Genomic DNA, 27,753 nt, shown 5'->3' with positions numbered 1-27,753 from the left:
ATACAAGACATTTTGGCAAATAGTACTAAAAATATTACAACTTGTGATGGCTTCCCCCTAAAAATAGAGACAAAAATTGCATTGACCTGCATTTAAAATTAGTGTCAGTGGATTCGCAGTCCATTCTCATACACATCACCTCAATTTCATTGACAAAATGCTATTCAACTCTCACTACAGCTGGTTTAGGTTTCTGAAGGAAAAAGATGCAACCTCTTGAAAACAGAAGTGTTTTAGTAATCTTATTAACACATCTAGTTTTATAATACTGTTACTTGAGCCACACTTAGCATTTCCTGAGTTTAAAGCTATGTCCAAAGCTGCAGCTGGTATCTTCTAGTTGAATCTGTGCAGGAGTCAAGTCTCTGGTGGTTACAGTGTGATAGTCATAGAATATTGCTGCACTTCAGTTCTTAGGAGTTGGGCCTAAGCCCCAGTTCAGGCAGTCCACTGAACACTGTTAAAAACTAGAAGTAGAGGAGTCTCTCCCGTTCTGTACCTCTGGTCCTCTCTTGTGCAGCACGAGTTTTAGCTTTATTTACTGATGGGCCTGAGTGAGAGAACAGAGTTAGCCAAAGGCTCCACGTTTCAGCTGATCAGTCATCAGGAAGCATGCACAATCTTACTGTCTAGGGCCAGCTTAATGGTCAAAAACCTGCTTCAGCTCAGCTGTTAATAGGTGTCAGCCTCAACAAAGGCAGTGCTGGATGAATCCCCATCAGTCTAAAGCCCATTAAAGGTAGACTTAAACTGAGCCTTATTTAAGGACTATACTGTATTCATGCATTATCAAATTCAAGTGGGCAGTGCTTGGCCCATCCTCACTGAAAGGCAAGACTGTTTCTACAAATGCAGGAACAGTGACCCACAGGAGGTTTGCTGCTTCCACCCACCATCCTGTCCCCAGGTTGAAAGGTGCTAATCGTGCTGCTCTGTGGGACAGCAGGCACCTTCACAAAGCACAGCAAAGTGCAACAACTGCTTGCTTCAGTTCAGCAAGCCCACAACAGCGAGCCTGCAGTGCCACCAGTCAGCCTCTGCTTTCCAAAGGACAGGCCACTTGGATGAGAGGCACATTCAAGTGCTGCTTTTCATCTCTACAAGCCTTTCCATGTCATGGAAAGTCCACAGACAGCTATTTTTGTTTGAAGTGTGGTATAGAGCAGACTGTCACATCTTACCTATGTAACTAAGCAGAACTGGAAGAAATATCAGTCCATGTGTTGCTCCCAGCACAACCATAGCTAGATACATCCTGAAGTAGAATATCTTGAAGATTTGAGATTTGGAAAAAGCCAATACTACAATTCCTCCAAATTTGGTCAGTGTGATACCACTGAACACCTGGCAATAAAAAAGTGATAAGTAGGAATTTAGATAATCCTTTTCCTTCAATTATTTAGCATTTGGTAACATTTCTGCATAATCTAAGGCTCCTATATGCAGTATACTTCCTGCCCTGCCAGTCTGGAATCAAATCAAGATGCACTCAGGAGATGAGTTCATCTTTTTGGTCCCACAGGACAGGCTCAGTATTATTAAAAATCCACTCTGATCTATGCAGCCACCTAATTAATTTTTGCTTCAGGCAGATACAAGTGAAAACCATTACTTTAACTCACATTCCAGTTAAGTTCTGTACCTGGGTGTGGTACACACATCACAAGAACAGGCCATTCCCAATCCTATACAGGTCACTTAGTCTTAAGACAAGTGACGTGATAGTACTGCCTAAACACCAAGTCCTGCTTGTTCTCTACAAGCTCCAACTACATCCCAGATTCACAACCACCTTTCCTAGTCACCTCTGACTATCTGGAAGAGAAACACTTGAATTTTAATGGGACAATTTGAGGTTTATCCAAACTCCTAGTTCAGCTAAGGCATTTAGCTCTCTTCTACTATTAGGTAGTAGTAACATCAGATTAACCCCTATTACTAGTAGAAGCCTGTGTTGACCTTAAGAGCTTTAAGCATTCCAAAAAGAAAAAGCAAGGCCATCTTTATGACCTAAGACTGTCACCTTTAACATTTCTTAAAATAGTAAGGCTGTTATTTGGCTACTTGTTTTCCCCTCCGCACCCAGCAGATACTCACTGAGCTGCCCATGTGAGACAGAGCTTCTTCCGCACGCTCCACTCTGCTGCCCTTGGTACTGATGGTGAATGCTCTTGTCACATGACTGCAGAATTCCACAGCGATTCCACAGCTCTGGAGAGTGAAAGGAAACACGAAAGTTTCAGTTAGATGAGCACTTCGATGGCAAGGTCTCTACTCAGAATTCTGGATGACCTAGAAAGATTCCTAGCAGCTGTCATCAGTCCCCAGAGTTAAAGTACCATGGGAAGTTACAAACTTAGTGATGCTTCCCAGAGCTTGTAGCAGGTGTTTACCTCACAGGTAAAACACTGTGTGGTGTTTTACCACCAGTCATTACTAACAGACAATCAAACAGGAAGTGGAACATGAGATTCTTTCAGAGGTCAAGTTTCCTGAGGTTGAAGCAAGCTGGCTTTGATGCTGTGCATGTAGTGAACATTGAACATTAGAATCAGTTTACAACTATTAGCTGCAATAACATTGCTTTAGAATAACACTGAATATACATCCTCATTTGATACCATGACAATTCAGCTTATCAGTCATTTCCAACAGTAACTGAACACTTGGCTAATCTTAGCCTTATCTAGTAGAGAGACTTGCTTGAACATACATTTAATTGTAACATGGGCCAACAGTTTACACCAGCCCTCAGACCTGCCATAAACCTCTAGAGAAGATGGTAAGCCAGAGCAACCTGCTTGCTGGAGCTAGTTCTGGAGTGCTTTACCAAGGCTCTCTGCCCAGATGATTCCATCCACTTATGTGGGAACAATACTGGTGCTAGCACATCCCAGATTTCCTCTGTAGAACATAAATACAGCAGACAAACCCATGCGTCCTCCCCTTCAGCCACCCGTGTTCATGTGGAGTGGCACCTAGCCTAGACAGCAGCAATGCAGCTGTTGCTGCAAAACAAGGGTGACCTCCACCACGATGCAGTATAGCTTCATACCAGATGCAGTACAGTTCAACTGCTGTATCTTAATAGTACTAGGACTAGTTGTCAGAATAATCTTGTTTTCTCTTCTAGATGAGTTAAGATAGTTCCACTACTACTGTTCAAAGGCCTGTCAAAGTTTAGTAGCAGAATACTGCTCAGTATCACAAGTATGAAAGTAGCATACAGAACTGTTCAAAACTTGGAAACAGAAGCAAAGAGAGGTCTTGACTTACCATGACAAGATTTACTAATGAAACTGCATTCAAGCTGATGCCCCAGAGCCACATCACTCCAAACATGTTGACGATTATCATAGCAATAGTTATTGAAACCACAACAGCAGCCCATACTTCAAAACCAAGAAGCACAGTTGTCACCAGAAATATTGATCCCAAAGAGATGCAGAGGTTAAAGATAGCATCGTGCACAATTGTCAAGTATTGTTCATAGAAGACATAAAACACACTGCAGAAAAAAGAGAGGTTGTCATTAGCCATTTTCTCTTTTATATGCTGATATTAGATTAGCTTCTGTGCTAAGGATAAAGTAGTTCCCCCACCCCTTCATAGAAGTCACCAACAAAAACTGGCTTCATTGTATCAGTGGAATGTCATGTAACAGCCAGCAGCTGTAGGAGGTAACTCCTCACTAACACATCAAATAAAGATCATGGTCTCAAAATCAGTGTAATTCCCATATTTCAATATAAGCAGCTACAGTACATAGCAGAAGGCAGGTGCTCAGATCCATTGTGATATCTACAGGAGCTACTGCAGGTGGACCATAAGTGCAGGCAGGATTTTTTGATGCTGAGATCAGTATTTCAGATGCACAGATATCAACTCCAACTCAATTTCAGTGTGGTACCCCTATACTTGACAATTCTGTTGCATTTGCTTCACATTTAAATAACTTATCTGAAGTCAATACATTCACATCACAGCTTGCCATTACCCATGTCAACATATCTGCTTATGTTTGAACTATTAAACCCTACTATGAAAGCTAGAAAATGCCCCAAAATTGAGTCCTATCTACCTTTATATTGAAGGATTTAAATTAGTTACCAATGACAGAAGAAAGAGGCCAGTGCTATCTGGCCTCTTTATATCATCTTAGTTTTACTAAAAATCCCCAAGTCTCTGCATTACCTTCTGTTAGACAAAACTCAGGTTTTTAATATGTTATTAGCCAGCACCTTTTCTGTGTTGCTCAAGCATTTGTTACCAAGGTAAGATAGATCTAACCATACCTGTAAGGAAACACCCGGTAGTTCTTCTCTTTGATGCCCATGGTTTCAGTAATATTGTCTGCTATAATCCGAGCTTTCCTCATAGCATCAATAAAATCAGATGATGTTTTCAATACAGTATGGTAAGTCATAAAATAAGTGGCTCCAACCTCAGTTTTGTTGTTTATAAAGTTGACAGCAGAGTTATATGCAGCATGTCCTCTATAGAAACAGGTATCCAATGTCAGCACCATTCAAATTTATTAACTTTTAAAACAAATAATCTTATGGAATGGTTTGAGTTGGAAGGGAGTACAAGATCATCTATCTAGTTGCACCTCTGCCATGAGCAGGAACACCAACTGTGACTGTGACTGCTCACATCCCATCCCAACTCATCTTGAACACTTCCAGGGATGGGACACAGCTGCTCTGGGCAATCTGTTCCAGTGCCTCACCATCCTCAGAGTAAAAAATTTCTTCCTAACATCTATTCTAAACCTACTCTCTCATTTTAAAGCCATGCCTCCCTGTTTATCACTACACCCCCTTGTAAAAAGTCCCTCTCCAGCTCTCTTGTAGGTGCCCTTTAGAGGGCTAACAGCTGGTAGTTGTTTCTAGCAGTATCTAAAACTATAAAAGCTTCAGAGCATAATACATTTCAAGATTGCACAGGATATTCTAGAACAGACTGACCATAGATATTGTCTCTCTTTGTACAGGGGAAAGCTGCTGTTCCATTTAGTTGATAATGCATTTGGGTTTTTTCAGAAAATAGTACAGAACTGGTGAGATGTCAATGTTTGCATGGCTTTTAGGAGGACATTAGATATCAAACCTCCAGACAAAACCCAAAGCAAATATCTTTGACACATTGGTCTAAGAAGGGTCTATAGAATAAAGCTCTCACCCTTTGCCACATTTAGGATTGGGGTTGTCCGATAGGAACATTGGCAAAAAGGTCATGAAGTCTTCACCCTGTGGTCTCTGCTTGCCTTCTGGAGTCAGTGGTCGACAACGAGTGCAGGATGGATCGCTGACTGAAGATATACAGGAAAAAGGTCATCTACAGGGTCAAGTATTCTTTTTCCTAACACTAGTAACTTCTGACTTGCATTAGCACAGGATGCAATTCTATAAAAAGCATTTTTATTGAACTAACTGATCCATCCTGAAATTCCATATTGGATTTGTAGCCCTTCATTTGATTTACTGCTACTAAGACAAGGGCTGTCAGAGAACTCTTACTTGTGCATTTATCTCCATTAGATCCAATGAGAACTACACCCAGCTGAAGGACCTGAACAAAAGCAGAGCACAAAGTTTGTGTGCCAAGAAAGCCAACAGAAGGATCAGAATTATTATAGCAAGTTACATTGGCTGTCTAGGTAGGCTGTTTTAAGTCTGCAGCATTCCAGCAGAATATTGAAGCTCACTCAAATAGCAGTTCAAATAAATTAAGAGGACAACTCAAGAGGTTCCTACTTACAGTAAGAAAAGGTATTCACTTGACTCATACCATGAGAAAATGTTTTGGCTGTGAAACTTATAAACCAAGCTAATTCACCAGCAACAAGATGGATGCCAATACCTGAAGCATTGCAAAACTGGCCAGTGGTATTGTAGACTCTGCAACAGGACGACTGTGGCTTCACCCAATCAAAGTAGTCATCAATCCAGGATGATGGGGCATAGCCTATCCTTGTACTAATAAAAATAACACAACATATCCATCATCAGTAATTTTATGTTTAATTCCAAAACATATAATTGATCTCTCCAGTGCCAATTTACGCCATGTCAACTCATTCTTGTCAAATCTACTCAGCTCTTCGTATAGTCCCATGCTCCAGTACCCCATCCAAGAGCCATAATGTTCAGGTAGCTCATAACATGGCAGCTAGAAAACAGCAGGAGCTTTTTTACTGCACCCTGTTCTGCTGCCAAGCTCAGCTTTCCATTTTCCTGCCCACTCTGTTCCCCATTCTATTCCACACCCTGTCATCCCAATTTTCAAGCAAAGCTCCTCCTTCAGTTTGGCTGAAATGAACTACAGTGGAATGAATTGGGAAAAGACTTCCTTGAGTTGATAGCTGCAGATAAAATTCCTGCTTAGGCTCCCCAGGCTAGCCTAGTTTATACACCAGGTTTAGAAGCTGAGCATGCAACCATTTTCAAACATCATAACCCCAAGGGGGGGATCAAGCCCCCTTTCCAAACCCAAGTACATCAATGTATCCCCCATCAGTGCAGACAGGTTTTATCCTCATCCTAGAAGACTGTCACAGCTGCTGCCAACCCCCTTCCCTCCCAAACCCACAATATAAAGCAAATAAAATAGAATGTATGTTTACAACCAGCAGCTGAGCCTGAACTAAATCAGGCGGACACCCTGCTCAGCTACATCTCTTCCATGCAACTATGCAGAGACAAGCATGAAAGACTTACTAGCTACCAATTTCTGCAGCATTGAAGACTTGCTGGACAAGTGAATCATTATTACATCCTGTTCCACCACACACCATGTTCTGCCCTTCCAAAGAGGTGTAGTTGTGTCCTTCTTCTAGGACAAAGTAGACAGGGGGACCCACATGCAGGTACTTGCTGATGTGGCTGAAGTAATCTATTACATAGGAGTCCTTCAAGGGAAAGTTTTGAGTTACTATTATGGAATGTTGAGATAGCACAACAAAGGTTTCAATTCAGCCACAAACTGCTGAACAGTGACACGATCATAAGACTTACATCTGGCATTGAGAGAGACTGATCCAGCCCAATCTCTACATTGTGCATAACTGCTGCACTGAATGACAGGATACCCACAAACACTGCTATCTGCAAAAAAAGCAAATCCATTAAGTGAGAACTGTACAGAAACAACAGGCAATAGGAGTCATTTGTTAAGCTAATAGGAACCATGCAAAGAGGCTCTAGTTTGAATATGCTACCCAGGCTTAATACAACAATGGTAGTACAATACAGCTACTCTGGGGTCTCTTTGGAACTGTAAGGAAATTTATACTTAGAAATCATCAGTGAAAGTTACAAACACCTTCTGTAAATAAGCATGGTAACTTTAAACTGAATCACAGATTCATCAAAAACGCTCTGGATTAATGCAGTGTAGAAGCCAATATACTCTGGTATTTTTACATAGGTTAAAGTATGATTGACTGCAATGCAACCCTTAAATCTGGGCTTTAGACAATCCACAATCAAGCCTCTATTTACTGAAATACTTTTGCAATTACAAAAACTTATTTCTATTCTTATGCTGAGAACAAAAATACCAGAAGCTTCATTTGTTTCACTGTATTGAAGATTTTTCTTCCCTATTTAGGCCTTCAGGCTCACTGCTCTTTTGCTCAAGTTTAGATGACTGCTTACTTGAAATAGGTTATACATACTACTATTGGTCTCATCCAATCCTTAAGCAGATATGGAGAAAACAGATTTTTGAAGAACAGAAATAACATGTTCTCAGAACGCTGGACTCCACTCATTTCTTCACTGCTTTTGATGCAACACAGAATATCCAGTCTATTACTCTGAAAAGGGATTAAATGCCAGAGTTAGAGCAGTTCTGCAGATGTCGTCATCCCCGTGACACTGCAGTTACAGGTGCACTTATCCTCACCTCTTGACGCTTAATATCCAAGCCCAGGAGACTCACGAAGCAAGTGACTTGAAGAATAAAGTCTATGAGCACAGCCATTCCAGCAAACAGCGAGAACGTGCGAACCGCTGGCATCGTAGACAATGTCCCTGGAGGAAGTGACCCAGTTTGTTAGGAGAGCTCCCTTCTCCTAGAAATGCACGAGCACTTTCTAGAAAACATCCAGTTTAAGTGGTAGCCTTATAGCAGGACAAAGAGCCTTTCTTTCCAGAGCAAATGAAACAGCCCATACAAGCCTGGCTACAGCTGCTGTCTTTGACCTATTTAACAGCACTGAGGCTGTGCAAAGGAGTGACTAGTTCTAAGGCATTTCTCAATTCCAAATTTAGGTGCAGACTGTGTAACAGGGCAGTTAGGGGAGTGCTGTCAGGCAACATCTTGCTTCAATATTAAGCCACTCCAATGCAAGTTGATCCAATGACAAATTACTCTGCAGGCAAACAAAGCCATTATGAAAGAAGACCAAATTATACTTGTAGGGCAACAAAAGATTTACCTCTAAAACATTATAAAGTAAGCCTCAGACATAAATCTGTCATAGGGGTATTTTTCCAACCAAAGGGCATTTTGGCAATAAATATAGGAGCTCATACACTCTGGTATTTGATTTATTCCTAAGGTCAAATTTAGACTTGTCAGTCACTGCAATTCAGTAAAAACCTTCAGTCTTTCAGGCTGAAAAGCTTGAAAGATTCAGAATTGGATCTTTTTAACTATGCCAGACTCTTAAAGTACTCCAGTGCCTATTCTCAGCAGAAGTCTAACTTGATATTAACAATGAATAACTAAGCTAAAGAGCCTCTACAAATTCTTATTTTGCCCTTATATTTTAGCATTGCATTTATTCCTGCAACATGCAGTTATGATAAGGCCCTTATCTTCAAATATTAAAGGAGTCTTACCAAGAAAGAATGCCACAGTCTCTGAAAAGGATGAGAGAAACATACTGGGTGCCACATCTCCTAAGACTCTGCCAATCTGCTTGTCCAGAGTTTCACCCTGAAGGCGTTCATCTCTCTGTTTTAAGGCAACAATTTACTATTATTAGGAACCATGCAATTTATAAAGCTATTTCATATGGCTTTAAATAAACCTGAACCTTTTAAAATATCCTAAGCTATCTTTAGTTGTTTCCACTGCATTAACAAGAGTTAGATAAAAAACAGCTGAGACTCTAAAACAAGAGCAGCCTGAACATTACTTATTGTCTTACTTCAAATTTAAAATATAGTAGTAAGTTCAGTACTTCAGATAAAACTACACATGTATCAGAGGCAGTACCAGTTTCAGTGGGTTATTGAACCTGTCAAATTAAAAAGCTTGTTACCCACTAAGATTTAGTGTCAGAAGTTCCTAGTCTTAAGCATATAGTTTAGTTCATGACTACTGCTTACAATATGCTAAAATTACAAGTGATCAAAATACCAGTTGAGTTCTACAACTATTTTGATATCAAGCAGCAATACGAAAAATGCAGAGACATAAATTAGGGGTTTTTTGTGAAGGTAGAATGTGCACAGATTCCTGGCTCTCTTCCATTCTCACAAGATATCTTGTGAGAGTCCAGAGCTGCTCACATTGAGCTGAGCACTGGAACACATAACACTCCCTGCTCCAGGTTTAGAGCCTTCATAAATGACAGGCATTTTTAGAAGAGTCTGTATGCAAGAATAAATACCTGAAGTGTCTGAACCATAATGAAAATGTTGTCCACTCCAATAGCCAGCACCAAGAAAGGAATTACTTCTATCACAATCAGTGTCAGTGGGATTCCAAAGTAGCTGAAAATGCCTATAGAACATGCTACTGAGCTCAGTACAATCAGGATGCCTGCAATGCCCAGTGAGATCTTCGAATCCACCTAAAAAAAGTTGTACTGAACGTCAGCCAAACAAGCATCATCCCACAGAACAGATTACTGCAAAGGCAAAAGCCATATTCTAACTTTTAGTCTAGGTAGCAGAAAACATTTCAGGGTTTTTTTGAAGATTCAGATATTAAAAAAAAATTATCAACCTTGAAGCTGCAAGTCTTAAAGCTGATGTTAATTGAACATCAAGTGAAAAAACTTACCTGAGACTATGAAATACACATGAATTGTCTAGCAGAAAAACAATGTTCCCCCTAACTCCTGCCCATGAAAGACTCAATGCTGTAATAAAAACCTGAACATCAGCATTCTGCAAAAATAGTTAAGTCACTTATAGCTATCAGAAAGCTCTAGCTTCAGTCTTTATAGCAGTGAAAACTATACACATACCAGCAGTCTTCTACAGCTCTGGATATGTCCCAAAGCTATGGAGATGTAGAGGAACATCACAATGTAGCTTATCAGCACAACACTAATATCACTATTGCTTTCGCGGTTGATCTCATCTTCAATACTCCGTTCAGCAGAAAATGATATTGTTAAGTTTGAATTATTGTAGTTCTTCAGAAAGTTAATAAATCTAAAAAACAAAACCAAGAGGTCGATCACACTTTGAAAGGATAAAACATCTTCCACTGGAAATACTTCAAAGTCAGTTGATGGAAAATTTACATCATCTGTGTGGTACAGGAGTACCTTGTGGCCAGACAGTAGTTTGAGGGGACCTTTCTCAGTTTTAAGAGAGGTGCTGGCCACACATACCTGGAACTGTACTCTAAGAACTAGAAATACACTACATTGAAATACTTTTCATGTTCTTTCTAGCGTTTGAGGACCAATAGCTACTTTGCATGAGCGATTTCAAACTCTAAGCACAATTTTCCTCAAAGCTAGACCTAGAAGTACACACATGAAAGATGACTGCAGCTTGTTTACACTACTGGGACAATTTATTAGCCCTTGTTTCAGTTCCCCAACTTGGGAGGTGCTTGTGACACAGGCAGATGCTTGTCATACTTTTATTTTGTCACAAACTTTTTATTAGAGTAGTTTTTATCTGAACTGACAGCCAGAGCAGCTGGCCTGTGTATGCTAGCTCTTCAAGGTGGTAGAGGGGCCGAAAGCCTTAGATGCTCATCTGGATGACATTTTTAAAAATTAAAGGTAAAGAACTACAGCATCAGGCTCGACCTTTCCACCCATGGTTAATAATCCAGTAAATTAAAGAGTCTACCCGTGTAATTCTAGCCACAATAAAATAAATCCTTTCTAAAGTTACTTATTGGCAAGTACTACTGGGCTAGATGGTCACTAAGAAGACAAGAACCTATGCCTCAAAGCAAATTAAGTGTGCCAGACAAGTAAAGTCATGACCAGCACAGTCTGGTTTTAACCATTTTGCGTCCTCTCAAAATGTCCCGGTAGCTATACTGAAAAACTGTCAGTACAGTGCAGGTGGGTTTTTTTAATCAACATTTAAAGCTGCTTTAAATCATGCATGCATTTCAGAACTACTTACTCTTTTTCCCATGCCAAGGCTTTCATCAGCTTTTTTGAGTCATTGTAGTAGTTGTTGACAGGAAAAGTAATAACAAGAGCTGTAGCATTATTATAGTTATCATCTATAGAAGAAATAAAATATTTGGCATTAAAAAAATGGAACTTATATTCTAGTATAGCAGATACAAATAAATTGAAAATTACCATTGCCCAAAGCAATCCCATCCCTACAACTCCACTGAACACCAGTGAGTTCTCAAACATACTACTGAAATAAGAACCAAAGCTGATAAGCACTACAGATTGCATTCCAGAGTAATTATTCATTGTTTAACATGTTCATGACACCACAATGTTACATTGTTGCACAGTTAGACAAAAAGCTACTTCATAACCACTGTTTATGACTTTCCATCTAATGAGAAATGTGGCTTCCTAAACACTGTACCTCTTGCATACTCAGATTTTACTCAAAGCAAATACAAATCCCCTAGAGTTTAATAAATAAGCACTTGCCTTTAAACACTATTTTAGTTATATTAAACACAAGTTTAATTAAATAAATTGCTTGAACAAAATCCTGACTTAAGAGCAATTATGAAAGAATTTATTTGTGAACACTTAAATCTATTCTTAACCGCTTTATCAGATCAGTGACAAAACATTCTAGCTCAAAGCAAAATACCCACATGTCCCAGCATATCAACCTGAGCTGCTTCATGTCTTTATCTTTTACCAGGCCCAAAGCAGACCAAACATTTCTCCTGTTGACAAGTATGCTCCAATTACAGATTGCTTGCATTTTGCAATTGAAGAGTAGTCTGCCTCTAATCCCATCACTGGTCTACTGAAAATTTACTTAAAATACCCTTACTTACTGAAAGTTTAACAAAACTCCAGTTTCTCTAGACTGCATTTAAATGTCTCTGTTAAACAAGAACGCACCTTTAGCACCAAGAACAGCACACAAGTATATGCTCTAAGACTTACACTGCAATCCTGTTTTGTCACTCACCATCATATCCTCCCAACACCAGCCATGGAAATACAGGTCCACCAAATGTTCCTAAGCAGGGATCGTGAAGCAAGCTTGTGTCATTCAGTGATGCTGGAGCCCTACAGAGATCAGCAGCAATAACTGTTAGCTTCTGCTTGACAGCTGAGGCACAAAACAGTAAAAAGCACAAAACACTAAAAAGCTGTTGCGTTACAACTGAAAATCAAGACAAACAAGACAAGATTGCTAGTGGTACACTGCCCTTGTGCTTCATTTGCTTTGAATTTGAATACAGTTCAAAAGGTGTCTGCCTTATAGCCATTAAGACAAGGAGTACCTTCTAACCAACTGAACTACAAACTAAAGAGAAGGCTTAGAAACTGATTTTCTGTTCAGAACTCTTCAGAAGCATTGAAAACATGTTTAAGGTAAACCAGAGCCAGCATCCACACAAACGAACCTGAACTGGCAACTTGATTAAAAAACATGCAATTGTACTGCTTACCGAACACAGTATAAGAAGTGAGTGTGGTAATCAGCATAGACAAAGAACTCATCCCCAACAGTGTGATCCAGAACAGAATGGCTGTTCTGAAAGTAGTTGAGTACGCTCAGGATAGTGCAGTTGTTGTTGTAGGGAGCAAGAGGAGCCACGCAAATGTCCTTCAGCGTTACAGTCTCATTGTCATAAGAAGCAGTTATATTGACAATAGCATCTTGCAAATCCAGTACCTTTAAACAAAACAAACCATAGTTTAAGAGCAGCATAAGAAAGCACTTCCCTTGCAAGACAGGACTTAAGTGCACACTATATTCTTGCAAGTCTCCAGAGACAGAGGCACATATCATTAGAAGCACGTTACAAAAACATTATTTCTGTGTTCATACTATGAACAGAGACTTAGCTTGCAAGTGTCTCTCCAACAGAAAGGTTTTCAGCAAAAAGCTTTCATAGTAAGGCTCTGATTTTTAATAAGACTATCTAGTGACTGTTTTGATGGATACAAAACATTGCAGGTGGAAACCAACTTCATGTGGTTATACCTGCTAAGTATGCTTAGGTCTTTGCTCTTGCTAAGTCCTAATTACCTGATGAAGAATATCTTTAGTAAGCGGAGGCCCAAAAGGTACATCTTCTCCTGATGGGTAAGGTGAGTAGGTGTCTGGGTGGCTCTTTGGTGCTTGAATAATAACTTGTTCAGTACGGAAGAAAGGTCCAAAGTGCGTATCAAAGTATTCCTTCTCCTTGCGGGCTTGGCTGCTTGGGGCTGACCAAAGATCTACAGGATTTGTAGTTGCTTTAATATATACAAAGCCTGAGCAGCACATTGCAATGAAGACCACAGAGAAGAGGATAACAGGACGTGGATTTCTGACACAGAAAGCCCCCCATGATGTAAATGTCATCCTCAGGCCATTCTCAAACCTTTCACCAAGCCTTTCACCACAGGTAATGTTTCCTGCAAGAGCAAGAAAAACAGTAAATATTTGAGAAGTCAGTAAAGTAGCATTTTCTTGGAGTCCACTCAGAAAGATGAAATTTTATTATTTGTAGGAAGCACTAGAATCTATGACTCCACTGACAGACAGATCCTGGGACCAATCCTTAACTGAGGCCAAGGGCCAGAAAACAGCTCATACACCTATGTTGCCCCTTGTAAGGTAAGGTTGTGTTTCACAGCAGCAGGTGTAGCAAATAAAGCTGAAATATATAGGAGCAATAAAACAAGGTACCTCAGCTGGTACACAAGTAACAGTACAGTTCTTTCCTAGCATGCCTTAAATGGATATATGGATGAGTCAAAACACGATCAAACTGATTTTAGCATCATGTTGTCCTCCCTATACTCCTACAACAAAGCTCTCCAGAACTTCCTTGGAGCTTAGCTAGATCCATGAGGGGGGTACCCAGGGCTTTCAGCATCCAGTGAAATAGGAGAAGCACTACTCTAAAAGAAGAGAGATGCTGGTCAAAAGGCTGAAGGCCCTCTCAGAATGGACTTTTTTTAGCCTAACAAAGCTAAAACTCCAGAGACCAACCATAGGAAACGGATGCATTTAGGTTTGTAATAAAGCTATTACTGTTATCCAAGACATACCATTGTCACGGTGGGAATTCACAGAAAAGGCTACATTGCTGTCAATTGGGGTGTACTCCGAGACAAAGTGCCGCCTCCTGCAAGGCAAGAAGCTGTGTTACCCTGCTTATCCAAAAAGGCATTTGTACTGTTTGTACAAGTCTCCAGCTTTGTGATCTTCTGGAACACCATGTCAGCTATCTTAAGAAACTTTTTCAGCTTACATCAAGCCCAGATTCTTTATGCACATTTAGAAGATCACTACCATTAACAACACAAAGAATTTCTTTAAATTGATCCTGAGACCTCCTATTTGCAGGGGATTTTTACATTAGGAATATGAACCAGGCATCTCAAACACACCACTTCATGATGCCCACTAAGGTAAGGCTGCTGAACATATCAAATTGTCATACCCACTATCCTTTTCCAAGCAGACTTAATTCTTACAATTTCCATTTTCTGGTTACAACTGAACAACCATAGAATCAGAGTGGTTTAGGTTGGAAGCAAATCTTAAAGACCATCTAATTCCAACTCCCCTGCCATGAACAGGGACACCTTCGCTAGATCAGTTTACTTAGAGCCCCACCGAGTCTGGTCTTGAACACCTCCAGAAACGGTGAGTGCACAACCGCTTCCACTGATTCAATACCCTTATAGAACAGAATTTGTTTTTAAGATCTAATCTACATCTACTCTCCCTCAGCTTAAGACCATTGCCCCTTGTCCTGTCACTCCTTGCCCTTGTAAGAAGTCCCTCTCCAACTCTCTTGTAGTCCTCCCTTTAGTAACTGGAAGGTGCTGTAAGGAATCCCTAGAGCCTTTTCTTGTCCAGGCTGAACAGCCCTAACTCTCTCAGCCTATCTTCACAGGAGAGGTGCTCCAACCATGTGATCATGGGTGATATGCTATAATTACTGAAAGCTTAGCTTTCATTTAGTTTTTTTCAAAATAGGAGACTAGGAAAAAGTATTCATTACTTAACTTGCAATAGAGCAGTGACTGTTTTGCTATGAATGTCTGTTTTCCCAGACTTCTGCATACTTAGTTATGAAAGTTGAAGAATACTGTATGTGATTCTGTAGCTAAGAATGCTATGATATATGCATCAACTAAACCAACTTCTGCAATCACTTTTTACCAGGTTGTTTAAGCTGTTAGAACATTTTTTGTAAGTATATGTGGTATCTGCTACAGAACATGACTTTTGGCTGGCTGAAGTAGTCAAGACATAAGCATCTGACCAAAGCAAAGAAGTTCTCAGAGATAAACAAGTAACTTGCAGAGCTTGTTTTGAATGTTTTACCTGTAACACCAGACTCCAAAAACAAGTGCAAAAAATATGAGTAGAAAGCCCATGTATGAGATCCACATGATGACATACACAGCATCCAAACCAAACAATAGCCAAGGAGGAGGCAATGGAGGGGGCTGAGGTTTTGGACCACAGACAATTGAACAGTCCTGACAGCTGCATGGTCCTGTTGAATCATCCATGGACTCATTGCAGCCTTTGGTAGCATTATTCATAGGGTTCATTCCATGGACAGGAACATCTATGACAAATCATAAATTGTAGAGCCAGTTTACCACAAGGAAAAATTCAGGCCTTCCCAATTACGTGAGTTAACCCTTTATATGAAAGCCCACTGCCCCTGTGTAGAGCAGCTTTTCTTGGTCTTACAGATGAAGAATCCACTGCCTTTTCCACAGCAGATACCAACTGTATTCAGTTGTCTAATAATTAAATGACGGGTTATGCCTATAACACTTTGATCTGTAAGCACATACTTCTATAACCCCAGCAATGATTTGTCATCCCTCTTATCTATTCAGATTGCGAAATGTGTAACAATAATTTCTGGTTAATGAAATCCTCAAGGATGAGAGTACTGCCCATTTCCCAAGGAATACAAGTAGCCAGTTACCTAGGCTCAGTCTACCACAGAGTTTTAGAGATTTCTACAGGAAGAAGCTGTATAGAAAAAACCCCAAAGCAGAAATTAAAAAAAAGTAAGTTAATCTACATTGCTTTGAAAGCCTCTGACTGCAGACTTGCATTGCTGGGCAGCTGTTTAAAAATCAATGCTCTAGCCATAGCACCCAGCCTTTGACAGGAGTTTCAAAGGCAAGGACTATTCCGTTTCTTACCTGAAAAGATTGGAATTATGCTGAAAGGAGTTTGTCCATTGTCTTTACTAAACATGTACTCAATCCAGTTGGTTGCATTGCAGTCTTTAACATCCTTCCCACACAGCAACCCCAGCGCTTTAACATTGCTCGATGGAGCCTCCACATCTTTGCAGGCATTGTACATTGCTGGGAAGAGTCATTAAACCAATGTTATAATTTGAGTAAGCATTCCAAGTATTTCCAATATTACAGACTCCCCAAGTTCCAGGAACATACATACAGTTTTCAAGTAGAAACATCTTAGGATAGTGAACTAATGCTTTCAGTTGTATTTGTAGTATTCAAGGTTGCAATGCTTTGCTACAGCTACCTTGCTCTGAGAAAGCCACTCAAACCTGCGTTATGCTAGAACCTACTTTTCTGCTTAACAGAAAACATTACCTAATATTATTTTCAGGGAAAGCTATGAAAAGCATTTAAGGTGCTTTCAACTTGTAGGCCGTATATGACTTTTAAGTGTCTCAATTTTATTCAAGTTTACTGCAAAAAGCATAACAAGACTGAATTAATGCTTTTAGCTTGCTACAAAATCAAAATACAACCCAAATGTATTGTTCTGTAAAAAAATCTGATTTTGATAAAGGACTAGACAGTCCATTTCAAGACTGAGTACCTCTTAGAGAATGACTGTGTACAAATTTTATTACCATGCTTGCCAGACTCTTTTAGTATCAGGTAGACTTTGGACATTCAATACTTGGCAAAAAACTTAATTTTTCTGAAGTTAAAGTCATCAGGGTTATTTGCTATTAACTGTTTGTATTGATGCTCATCCTCAACTGAACCTTTAAAACATTGTTATTTAACAGTGTCAGTGTAATGAATGTCCCCTGCCCAGGCAGAATTAAAGTGTTCCATAAGTTTTAAGGGGGACCAACTGTTACCTATGTGATGACTCAAACTTCAAAAAGACAAGAGAGATGTTTCCCCCTCCAAATTCTTTCAGAAAAAGCACTGGTTACCTGGACAAAAACCAAGGTAAATTAACAAACTGTTTACTTACCATTTGCAAATCGATCTCCAATGAAGTACTGCAGCTCTGTAATGCTACTTTTGTTCTCTTTTGAAACAGGATCATAGTAAGGTATGGTACTTGTAACATTCAAAAAGTCAGACTGATTTGGACTACAAGTCAGTTCACAGAAGAGGTTTATCAAGTTGTAAAAACATGATGGACATCTGGAAGGAAAGCCAATTGGTAGGAAAGCCAATGAACAGCAATCAGATTAAGAGGTAAAGGTGCTATATAGGTCAAGTCAGATACGCCTTACAAATATAAACATTCTGCTCAGAGCAACAGAACAAAATATTTAAATTCTGTAAGATTTTAATCAGCAATATGACAATTGTTGTTGATGCTACAGATGAACAATTTTAAGCACCATAAATCACTAATAAAATTGCTTGCCTCAAATAGCAGATTGAAACAATTTTACTAGAATTTGAAGAAAAACTTTAACTGTTGCTAGTAAAAAGACTTAGACTTCTTAATGTGTTAGTTAGAACAAGACCAAATGCTACATTGTCACCCTCTTCTGAAAGTTTCATTAGATAAAGTAGCTTGAGACACTAAAGGAATGTTTATTCTTACCAGCTAAACCAAACCAGACTGCAAGTAGTTGTTTCATGACATTGCAGCCTGCTGCTATGGATAAGAAAGTCACTCCAGCAGCTTGCTCCAATAATCCTTTAAAAGAAATTACCACTTTTTCTCTTTTTCTACAGTCTACTTGAAGACAAGTGCTTTGATATTCTGTTATAAAATTAGTTGCTTTGCCATTCATTACCATACCTGGAGAGAAACTGCAGAGGCAGCTGCAAGTTATTTTTCAAAGTCTGAAGCTGATGAACATCGCAGCAAGTGCTAACATTGCCGAAGAATAAACCCGGACAGAGTTCCTTAAGAAAAAAAAAAACAAAAAACAAACAACATTGAGATCAAGAGGAAAGGAAGAAAAAGCATGTTTAAGACTTCAAAACTCATTTTAATCATGGGTTTTGCAGCAGCATATTTCAGAACACAGTAGCTGTTGCTGTGGGAGACGCATAGGAGAAAAACAGTCCAGCAAACAAAATTTTTGTTTAGAGACTGGAGAGAAGAATCACTTTTTTCACTTCTTTTATTCAAGGCAGCACTTCCTTTTGAAAAGCTCCTTCAGATGATCTTTAGTCACCAGGGTCTAAATATAGAATGATAATGGCATTTGAGAGCCTATTGGTAAGAAGACAACACATGTTTATCCAAGTTGAAAGTATTCCCACAGCTTATCCTCTAGTACTCCTTCTGGATAGTATCGGATTTTAAAGTCTCAGAAGACAAGCCACTAACCATGGAACCACTGATTACCTGGAAGAGACCTGCTTCATGTTCAGTTTGTAGAAGAGACAAATGCATTTAACACAAGTACAACTGATACTAACATACAAGAACTGTACATTATGTCTTCAGAAACAATACACAACAGCAGTTAGCTCACCTACATATTTAATGAAGTCACTCCTGTCACCAGTCTAACCATTGTTTAACTCTGTAGTTATTTCACTCTTTAAAGCTTTGAACTATCAGATGCTGGAAGGCAAATTTGGCAATATGCTGTGTGGTGCATGAACAGACAGACTCCTCATACCTCTGAAAAGAAACTGAAGTAAATTACCTTAACCCAGTTGGACCTGAGAAATCAGAGACAATCTGTCTACTTTCTCATCAGGTTAGGATGAGAGGTCATAGCACAGGTCCAGAAGAACCCAATACAGAATTCTACTGTTGGAGAATTTTTTTTTTAGCAGCAAACCTACAAGAGAAACTCACCTGCATTAAGTCATAGCCATCTTCTGGTAGTGCAATTGGTGGCCCATCATAAGCACAGTTGTACCTCTTGTCTCCAGAAGCAACTCCACATTCTCCATACCAGACACACATTTGTGGAAGCACCTATCAACAAGACAAGTGATTAACTGCAAGGAATAGTTGCCAAATATCTCAGCTATTGTAGAATTTATGTGCTACTACTCCAAAAGCCACTTGCAATCCAGATCTGATAACTTCCTGCTAATTAAAACATCAGTGTGTACTACATGAAGCACCTATTAACAAAAGCGGGTGGTTTTGACATGGCACATCACCACTGATCTTCAGCTCAGCTCCCCACCTTCCCTTGACATTACAGAAATAGGAGGTGCACAACCTATAGTTAAGATCAAGTATAAGAGTTACTTAAGAAGAACCTAAACAATACCTGAAAAACATCTTCAAGTACAAGATGATTTAGAAAATAATTTGTTCGTGCAAGACAACACAATTGTTGGGTTAAACTGCCACATTAGAGCACGAGTCAGTGCACATGGAGAGAAACTCATTGCCTATGTGCAATTTCACTTCCTCCTGCCACCTCCTGATCCATCCTGAAAGTTCATTACAGTGACAGATTGAGGAAACAGGAGCACAGAGAGGCTTCTGAAACAGAACTTCATAGCTCTGCATCTGCCATACATATATTGTCACAATCTCAAAGGATGCCCTCCATCACCACTTTCAAGCCTAAGCGTGGAACATTTAAATGGGATTACAGTGCTAAGAAAAAACCCCTCATTTTAAAGATGTTTTAATTTAAGGGACTACAGAAAATTCAGAAATTTGTTCTTTATTATGTGCATAAAAGAAATTGAAAAAGGCAGTGGCACCTTGAAAGCCTTTTATTTTTGTTCAGTGGTACTGACAATGAAATATCTGAGATACTAAGACAAAATATTTATTCTGAAAATTAAAACATTTAATGCAATAACAAGCTATTTACAACAAAAGCTTTAATACAGCTCCAAAGTTTTCCTACCACCTGGGCTACAAAGCAGACTGCACAAACATTTACTACACTTCTGCCAGCTCTGATCAGGAGTTTGCTTAGTAGAGATTGAGATATAACTGACCTATTTTGATCTCCTAAACAACCTTGACTTAGCATTTTAGAGACACCATATGTTGTTGCTGCAAGGACAGACTGCTGTGCTTTGTGCTTGACCATGAATAGTATTGTTTACCGACCAGAGAGGCCCCTGAAAGGCTGTCCTGACAATACCCAAGAGCTACCCAGAAACACAGTGCCTCCATAACATCCATTTTTGTGCTGAACAACACTGACAGTTCTTCAAAAAGTACATCAGTAGTTGTTTTTTTATCAGGGACAATAACCATCATTAATTCACCCAACCCAAGACTTGCTTTCTCTTTCCCCTAACCAGGGCCAAGTCAAAGTTAGTCACTGCAAGCCAGGTCTAAAAGTCAGTTTAAGTGCCACTCATCTAGATCACCATTTTATTTGTCTATTCTGGGACATCTTCTAGTGAAACCCACAACCAGCTGTTAAGTATTACAATGTTCTATGATACAAGCTGGATAACACCCTTCAAGATTGCAGTTACAAACACAATGTTTAACACCAGTATAAGCCAAAAGGTCAAAATTCCATAACTTGTAGACTATTTCTCAAAACCCCATTGTAAATTTGTTCATGCATCAAGTTAATCTAAGAAGTTAATACTACTATGATTCAAATTTAGAAGTCATCATCTTCAACTCTGCTTCCTCACACCTATATGCCCCAGTTTTAACAGCAAACAATTTACTAGCAGTGAAAATGGTTCTGCTGTTTGTACCAGCATCAGAAGTGAATTGTTTCTTCAAGAAGAAACACAGATTCACTACTATTCTTGCAAAAGGGCAAGGAATTTGGAGCTGGTTTGCAATACCCGTGAGAAAAGGATTAGTTATTTCTTCAGTATCAGGCTGGCTTCAGTATTTAGTCTAGAATGATTTGTAAGCATCCTTTCTAAAAAACACTTCCTGTGCTTCTTTACATCTTGGTATCTAACACTTTTTATTTTTTAAAGCACACAAATTCATCAACCTACTCTTTAGAGAAAGACTTTGTTTCTTCCAAAGTGGAATGTGTGGGAAACCTGGTAATGCACTTAACAACTACAAAAACTTATCAGGGCACGTCTTGCATAGAAAAGCTTGAGTAAATTTCAGCTACCATGTCAGTCTGACTGATAGTTCAATTGTTTTAAAAACATTATCTGTGTTTCAAGGCAGCAATTCCTTGGTTATAGCTACATGGATACAAAACATAATACAATCTGTCTTATGTTTATTAATTTACCTACAAGGCTTTCTGTCATCATTTTCAGGACAGAACATAAAACAACTTACTTGCACATGACACTTGGTAATGTACCAAAAGGTACATTAAACAGCTAAACACAAAAGAAAAATAAAGAAAGACAAAGTTCAGCCTAGTATTAGTTTATATTTGAATTTGGATAAAGAATTTCAAATCACATTCCTGAAGTTCCACAGCAATAAAACATACAATGGAAAAAACAATGTTTGCCACTCAAACTTTCAGCCTGTTTAAGAAAAGCTGAACAGATCAGCTGCTTTAAACTATTAGAAGAGCACTTGGGCGTAGAACTGCAAGTCTGAATACTCTGTTTCAGTATTAACACAAAGAATGCAGTTTCAGAAACAGCTCAAGATTTTACATTTATGCCATTACCTAGCAGGATTTCACTAATAAAAGCATAAGCTTGTCCCCTGAACCAGTAAGCTTTGGGGATGCTTGATTTACAGTGGTCGAACCAAGTCAATAAGCCTAAAAACCACCAAATCATCATGCATCAATAGCCTAAATTGAACAACACAGCTCTTGAACATTAAGAAGTTATTAGCCTGCTTACCATTGAGTCAGCCCCAAAATACAGGGACTACTGGTCTCCTATGGCTGAGGCAGCATTCTGGGACACAAATAACTATGTAACTACTCCACTACCAGATAAGATAGAGCTGACAGTTCTTCCCTCTGAAAACCCTCTAGTAAAAGCTGGATTAAGCTACAGAGTAAGACAAGCACTTTGCTCTTTCCATTCTTTCAGAAGAATGCTCCTATGAGGGTAGGGTGAGATCTAAGTGTTGTTGTAAATAAGTCATAGTTGACAAAGCTGCTGCTTGCAGAGTCAGACTTTTAGGTCAGATAATTGTTCACCTGGGTATTAAGTTTCTTAAGTGGATGAAAGCCTAGCTCCAAAAGTAACAGAGAAATGCTATGTTAAACCCAACTGCCTTCTAAACACGGCAAAATTTTTAAAATACTCCATAAGTAACACAGGGCTAGTTCATGGTTTTGGTTTTTTTTTTCTGTATGTTTTCCTTTTAAGATCACATGACTAAGTACTTCATATATTAAAATGGGACTTTCCTAAGTATTTCATAAAGCAACATAACCTCAGATAAAGGCTGTTCCTTCCTGCCTCTAGCATATCTTAGAAACCACTTGTCAGTACACTAACACCAACCCTCAGTACATCCTCACAGTTCAGAAAACTGTATTCCTACTTCTGGCAGGCTTAGCCTGTTTGAAGAGAAATTTCACCTCAGGCCAAGGCTCTGGGAGAACTTATAAAGAACTTATAAAGAACTTGCACATCAGCAATTATGGGCATTCTACAAAAGTTAAAGAGTTTTCTGGTTCCCAAGCATTACCATTCATTTGTAACAGAACTAGTGTTCCAACAGATCATAAACACATTTAATTCAGCCCATGTTTCTTCAACGGCAGGTTGAAACAAACCGATAAATTTTGATGCTTCCAGCAGCAACCACCACCAATGAATACATAGTTGTTAAGGAGACAAAGAACAATGATGATGCTGTACAGAGAAACAGCAACTGTTTGTGGTGTTACAAATGCCAGATGACAAGTGAACACTGTTTGATTCTTCAAACAAGGATTACTAATGTATGGAAAAGGCAAGAGCATTAGATACAGCTGTTTCCCTTTCCTTCATCTAGGATGATGCATCTGGGATCTTGTAGGGCAAAAAGATCAATCCAGGAAAAAGCACACTCTTCCCCTGCATCCCTTAATATCTACTATTGACAGCTAGGTTGAGAGTTCTAAGGAAACACTACACCACCCCTAATAAATGGGTGGTGTCTGGGTGAAGACTGGTTTATGGAAACAGGTGACCAGGTCAAAGTCAGAGATCTGCCCCAGAAGTTGTGTATTACCTCACAACCCTTCCTGTCGGGGAAAGAGGTGCATGGACTAAAGGAAACTTTACAGGTTTAGATGTTATTCTTTGTCTATTTCAGTAACTTGTTCAGAGACATGCCTTATCTGCCAAGCTCCTCCTGTTCCTTTGCTCACCAGTCTGTTTCCTTTGAGATGGAAAAATCATTACTGCTGGTCAGGCAAAGCAAGCTCTGGAGTTATCCAAGAGCATTTCAGATACCACAGTAAAGTCAGTCAAGTAGGAAGAGAAAGCTGCAATAACAGTAATAATTCAGTATCTATGGGGACAAGCTGATGTTAGCTGCAAGGATGCATGCATGATCAGGAAGTGTAGGGACCCCAGCTAGCACCTGTCTGCAGCTGCAAAACAGCACGTGTCCCCAGCTGCACCAAAACAGCTCTGATGTCCCGCAGGTTAATAACAATAATACTGCACAACACCTAGATTGTTTTGGCTACTGCCCAGCTAGGTACTACTCAGTTCTACCAGTCACTCCCTTCAGTCATCTCTCCCTTTCTGAGGCAGTTCCCCACCTTCCATCCAGAAAGGCTGAACAAGTCACTCCTGATTTTCCAGGAAGCAATTTAAATGAAGTGGTTACTGTCTTGTTCTGGAGCTACATTGCCATCCCTGAAAAGGAAACTGCTCCAAACAGATATTTCAGAACTTCATGTCCAAGGCCAGGTAACACCACAGTGCAGCCACTTGGCATGAGCAGCACTTGTCATTAACACTTTCCCATGGGATTTCAGAAAATCAAATACAGCTTGGGATCCCAGCTGCTGATAGGAAACCTGTATCCAACCTTGATTAGCCAGTGATTTAACAGCTTGTGTTTTAGTACAATTATACAAAGATCAATTGCAGTAGTGGCCATTAAGCACACAAATACCATCTAGCGCATTAGGACATTCATAAGAAAATAAAATAGTAATGGATAGCTGGCAGAAATCTTGTACCATGCACTGTTCAGAGTGAAAGATACATTGTGAACACTTCAAGTTCATTGTGAACCCATATGTAGTGGAAAGATTGTGAGCTGAAGTGCCACTCCAGCCCACCGACTGCTTTGAAACAGAAAGAAACATGACATAGGATTACAACTTTGGATTACAAACATCACAACTGAAAGCACAAAACCATTACACCAGCACTATCTGTGGGGACTTGAGGGAGAGAACAGTTTATCTTTATAATGTTTCTCTTCAGCAAGCATCTAACACTAAATAGGCTCAATCTAACTGAAGGACCAGCTTCTCTTGGAAAGATATCAAGGGTCCTCTTTGTGAAGTGTCAGGCTGTAAATAAGAGTTAATGGTAAAAATTCCAAATAAAACCAGATTCTGCCATCTTACAGTACACAACTGAAACTTGCATGGTTAGAGTAATTTTGTAATGTTTACTTTGAGGGACCACAAAGCCTCTACAAGAAGTCCCCTAAATATCTGGGGAACTTGTTTCAAGCTCCTGTAGGTCAGTAGCCTCCTGAAAAGGAAAGCATTCTGTCATTTCTTTACCAGCCTAGGACACACCCCACTGCTCCAAGATATCTCCCTCCAAAAAAACATTACATAAAGGTGCATTGGTTAGCTGTGAAGTATCATTACTCACTCACCTGAAGATCACGAGTCACTACTAACAATCACCTTCTCCAGTGCTAATAGAAGAAAGAATATCTCATTTTATGTTCAAGCTCTTAAAAAGGTTTTTCGAAGAGGATATGAGAACAGCACATACACAAGATGACAAGCTCCGATGTTTAAAAAGAGCTAATCATAAAACTTGACCTAGAAAGTATGTTTTCAACGTAGGTAGAGAGGGAAAGAGCCAACCACTAAGGCTTACAAGACACTCCTTGTTTCTCCGGAGGAATGTGGAGTATCCCGCTCCTATCTTGCGCTACAGCATAACAAAACATGACTGAGAGGAGTGAATGTTTTACCATACTTTTTCCTAAAGCTCCCAAGAAGTCCAACCTACTCGAGTCCGCGATTTTAAGGAAATACGTAGTCTTACTACTGGCATATGAATAAACAGCAGCTCTCACTCCGCACAGATCATTACTTCCAAGAAGCCGTCACCTAGCGTAAGTTACACCCCAAGCACAGCGAACCAGACACCGACGACATCTGCAAGCCTCTGCCGAGCATGTGACTGCGTGGCCACTCACATGCACTGGGCATTGCATAACCAGGGCACGCCACGGGAGCGCGGCATCCCGGGGGCTGCCGCTGCCGGCTGCGACCGCAGCCGACGGGGACTGGGCAGAGGCTGAAGTTCGCGGGTCCATCCCGGCGGGCCCGCCGTGCCACCGGCTGACTGCCCCGTCCCGACAGGGAGCAGGGGCACGGGAGAAAGGGGATGAGCCCCACTGGGGACGAGGAGGGGACACCCCGGTACCTAGCTTCAGCTTCGCGCCGCCCCGAGCCCAGGGGCCTAACCCGGGATACCGCCGCCTTTATCCAGCCCCGCCGTCTAGGACACCCCCGGTCGTGGGATGCGCAGGGGACGCCGCGGCTCCCTCCGCCCCAGGCAACACCCGCGGGATCCCGCTACCCACCCGCCGCTCCCTCTCCTCCCCACCACGCCGGGAGGCCCGGCATTCCCCACGGACTCACCCGCACGGGCGACAGAAGCAGGAGGAGGAAGAGGAACCCGAGGCCGCCTCGCCCGGGGCTGCCTTGAGGGGTCCCCATGGCGGCGCGGGCTGGAGCGGATGACCGGCAGGCGCTGTGGGCAGCAGCACGGAGCAGCAGCGGATGGAAACAGGAGGAGGGCGGCGAGGCAGCCGCGCCAGCGCAGTCTGGAAGGGCCGCTCTCGCCTACCTGGGCGGAGCCGCCAGCCCCTTCGAGGAGAGGCCGATGGCCGCCCCAGCGCCGCCGCCAACCGCGACCGCCGGCCCACCCCCGGCACCGCCCCCCAGCGAACAGCCGAAACAGGAGCACGCTCCTCGATACCGCCTCCCCCGCCTCACGGCTTGCCCAGAAACACCGCCCCCGGCACCGCCTCCCCGCTCACGGCCTGCCCAGAAACACGGGCCGCCTACACCGCCTGCCCCGTCACCGCCCGCCCAGAAAAACCGCCCCGGCACCGCCTTTCCAGCGCGGCCTGTCCCGGCGGCGGCGGGCGGGGCGCCCATCGCGCCACGGCCGCTCAGCGCCGCCAAGGTGCGGGGAGGCGATGTTCTGTAGGGCCCCCGTGGGAAGCTCGTCCCGGTGCGGGAATGGAGCCGTACTCCTCCGGGATGGGCCATCCCGCCCAAGCTGCACCGGCAGCCAGGCAGCGACATCGTCCCGGCGCGGGAGTCTTAATGGCGTAGTTTGTAAATGTCAAGAGTCACTTTAAAAACCTTTGAATTTGGGAAAAGCGCCTTAATTTGGCTTCAAAGCCACTGATTGGGGATTTCTAAGGACTCGTCTGGCAGCCCCGCCTGCCGTGGGGGTGCAGTCAGATGCAGCGATCGGGGACCTGGGCTGCCCGGCCAAGGGCCGCTGTCCCGGGGCTGTGCCCGCTGCTCGCTCCGCTCCCGGGTGGAGCTGACCGCTGTCGCAATCAGCAGTTCTGGGAGTGCTGGCTGCGCTCTGCCAGAGCTATCTGAGTGTCTGGGCTCTGTTACCTTGGGCTCTGCTTGTTTGGACTCTGTTTGGGATCATTTCGGGGCCTGGCTGGGAGGAGGCACAATAAAAGCAGGGCGTGAGGCATTCCCGTCCACGCAGTCTCTAATTTCCCCACCTCTTTATTGCCTTCCTCGACAGGTAACTCGCATTGCCGTGCTGGAATAAAACATGTAGTTTAGCTGACATTGCCATCTGCTGACGGAAACGCAGACTAGTCTGGGTGTCAGAGCCAGACTGACTCGGGCTGGCGTGTTGGTGGCAGCCTCCCTGGGGTCACGTAATCCGCTGAGGTTAAAGCAGGTGGCTCAGGGAATTGTCCGGCTATTAATAGCTTCAGAATGGAGATTTCGCAGCTTCTTTGGACAAACTCTTTCACTGAGAGACCACACTTGGAGCAAAATGTTTTTCCTGTGTCTAAAGAGACTTTCTCAGGTTCTATCTGGAGGCTGCTTCCTCTTATGCTGTCGTGGTGCCTG

The 27,753-nt window shown here is 41.4% G+C and overlaps 1 protein-coding gene across 2 annotated transcripts; it reads right to left on the bottom strand.

Moving 5' to 3' along the window:
* Window positions 1-412: 412 nt before the first annotated feature.
* On the bottom strand, window positions 413-26,479 carry NPC1 (NPC intracellular cholesterol transporter 1). Of its 2 annotated transcripts, none has more exons than XM_084221354.1 (25): window positions 26,278-26,479; window positions 19,401-19,523; window positions 18,384-18,490; window positions 17,595-17,770; window positions 16,550-16,717; window positions 15,705-15,954; window positions 14,417-14,493; window positions 13,407-13,777; window positions 12,823-13,049; window positions 12,336-12,436; window positions 11,340-11,442; window positions 10,211-10,400; window positions 9,629-9,811; window positions 8,853-8,967; window positions 7,912-8,039; window positions 7,682-7,822; window positions 7,020-7,109; window positions 6,723-6,913; window positions 5,866-5,981; window positions 5,185-5,314; window positions 4,296-4,496; window positions 3,277-3,508; window positions 2,098-2,211; window positions 1,182-1,344; window positions 413-550 (listed from the first exon to the last, which is right to left on the bottom strand). In XM_084221354.1, exons 1-25 carry the CDS (start codon window positions 26,353-26,355, stop codon window positions 468-470), a joined length of 3,858 nt encoding a protein of 1,285 aa, XP_084077480.1. In that variant the 5' UTR covers window positions 26,356-26,479; the 3' UTR covers window positions 413-467. The 2 variants fall into 2 exon arrangements, with proteins under 2 accessions (XP_084077480.1, XP_084077481.1); XM_084221355.1 differs by lacking the exon at window positions 26,278-26,479 and adding an exon at window positions 25,275-25,291.
* Window positions 26,480-27,753: the final 1,274 nt, after the last annotated feature.

The sequence above is a fragment of the Fringilla coelebs genome (assembly GCF_963513975.1).
Source record: "Fringilla coelebs genome assembly, chromosome: 1".
Lineage (NCBI taxonomy): Eukaryota > Metazoa > Chordata > Aves > Passeriformes > Fringillidae > Fringilla > Fringilla coelebs.
This window is presented reverse-complemented; position numbering and strand designations above follow the sequence as displayed.

What these genes read in the sequence shown, in the direction of transcription:
- NPC1 (XM_084221354.1), bottom strand. Translation starts at nt 26,355, where the DNA reads ATGGGGACCCCTCAAGGCAGCCCCGGGCGAGGCGGCCTCGGGTTCCTC. An exon ending in AGAGCTGTAGAAGACTGCTG is followed by an intron (nt 9,812 to 10,210) that starts GTATGTGTATAG and finishes AACTTTTTTTAG; the next exon opens with GTGGATTCGAAGATCTCACT. An exon ending in AATCCTAAATGTGGCAAAGG is followed by an intron (nt 4,497 to 5,184) that starts GTGAGAGCTTTA and finishes CTGTTTCTATAG; the next exon opens with AGGACATGCTGCATATAACT.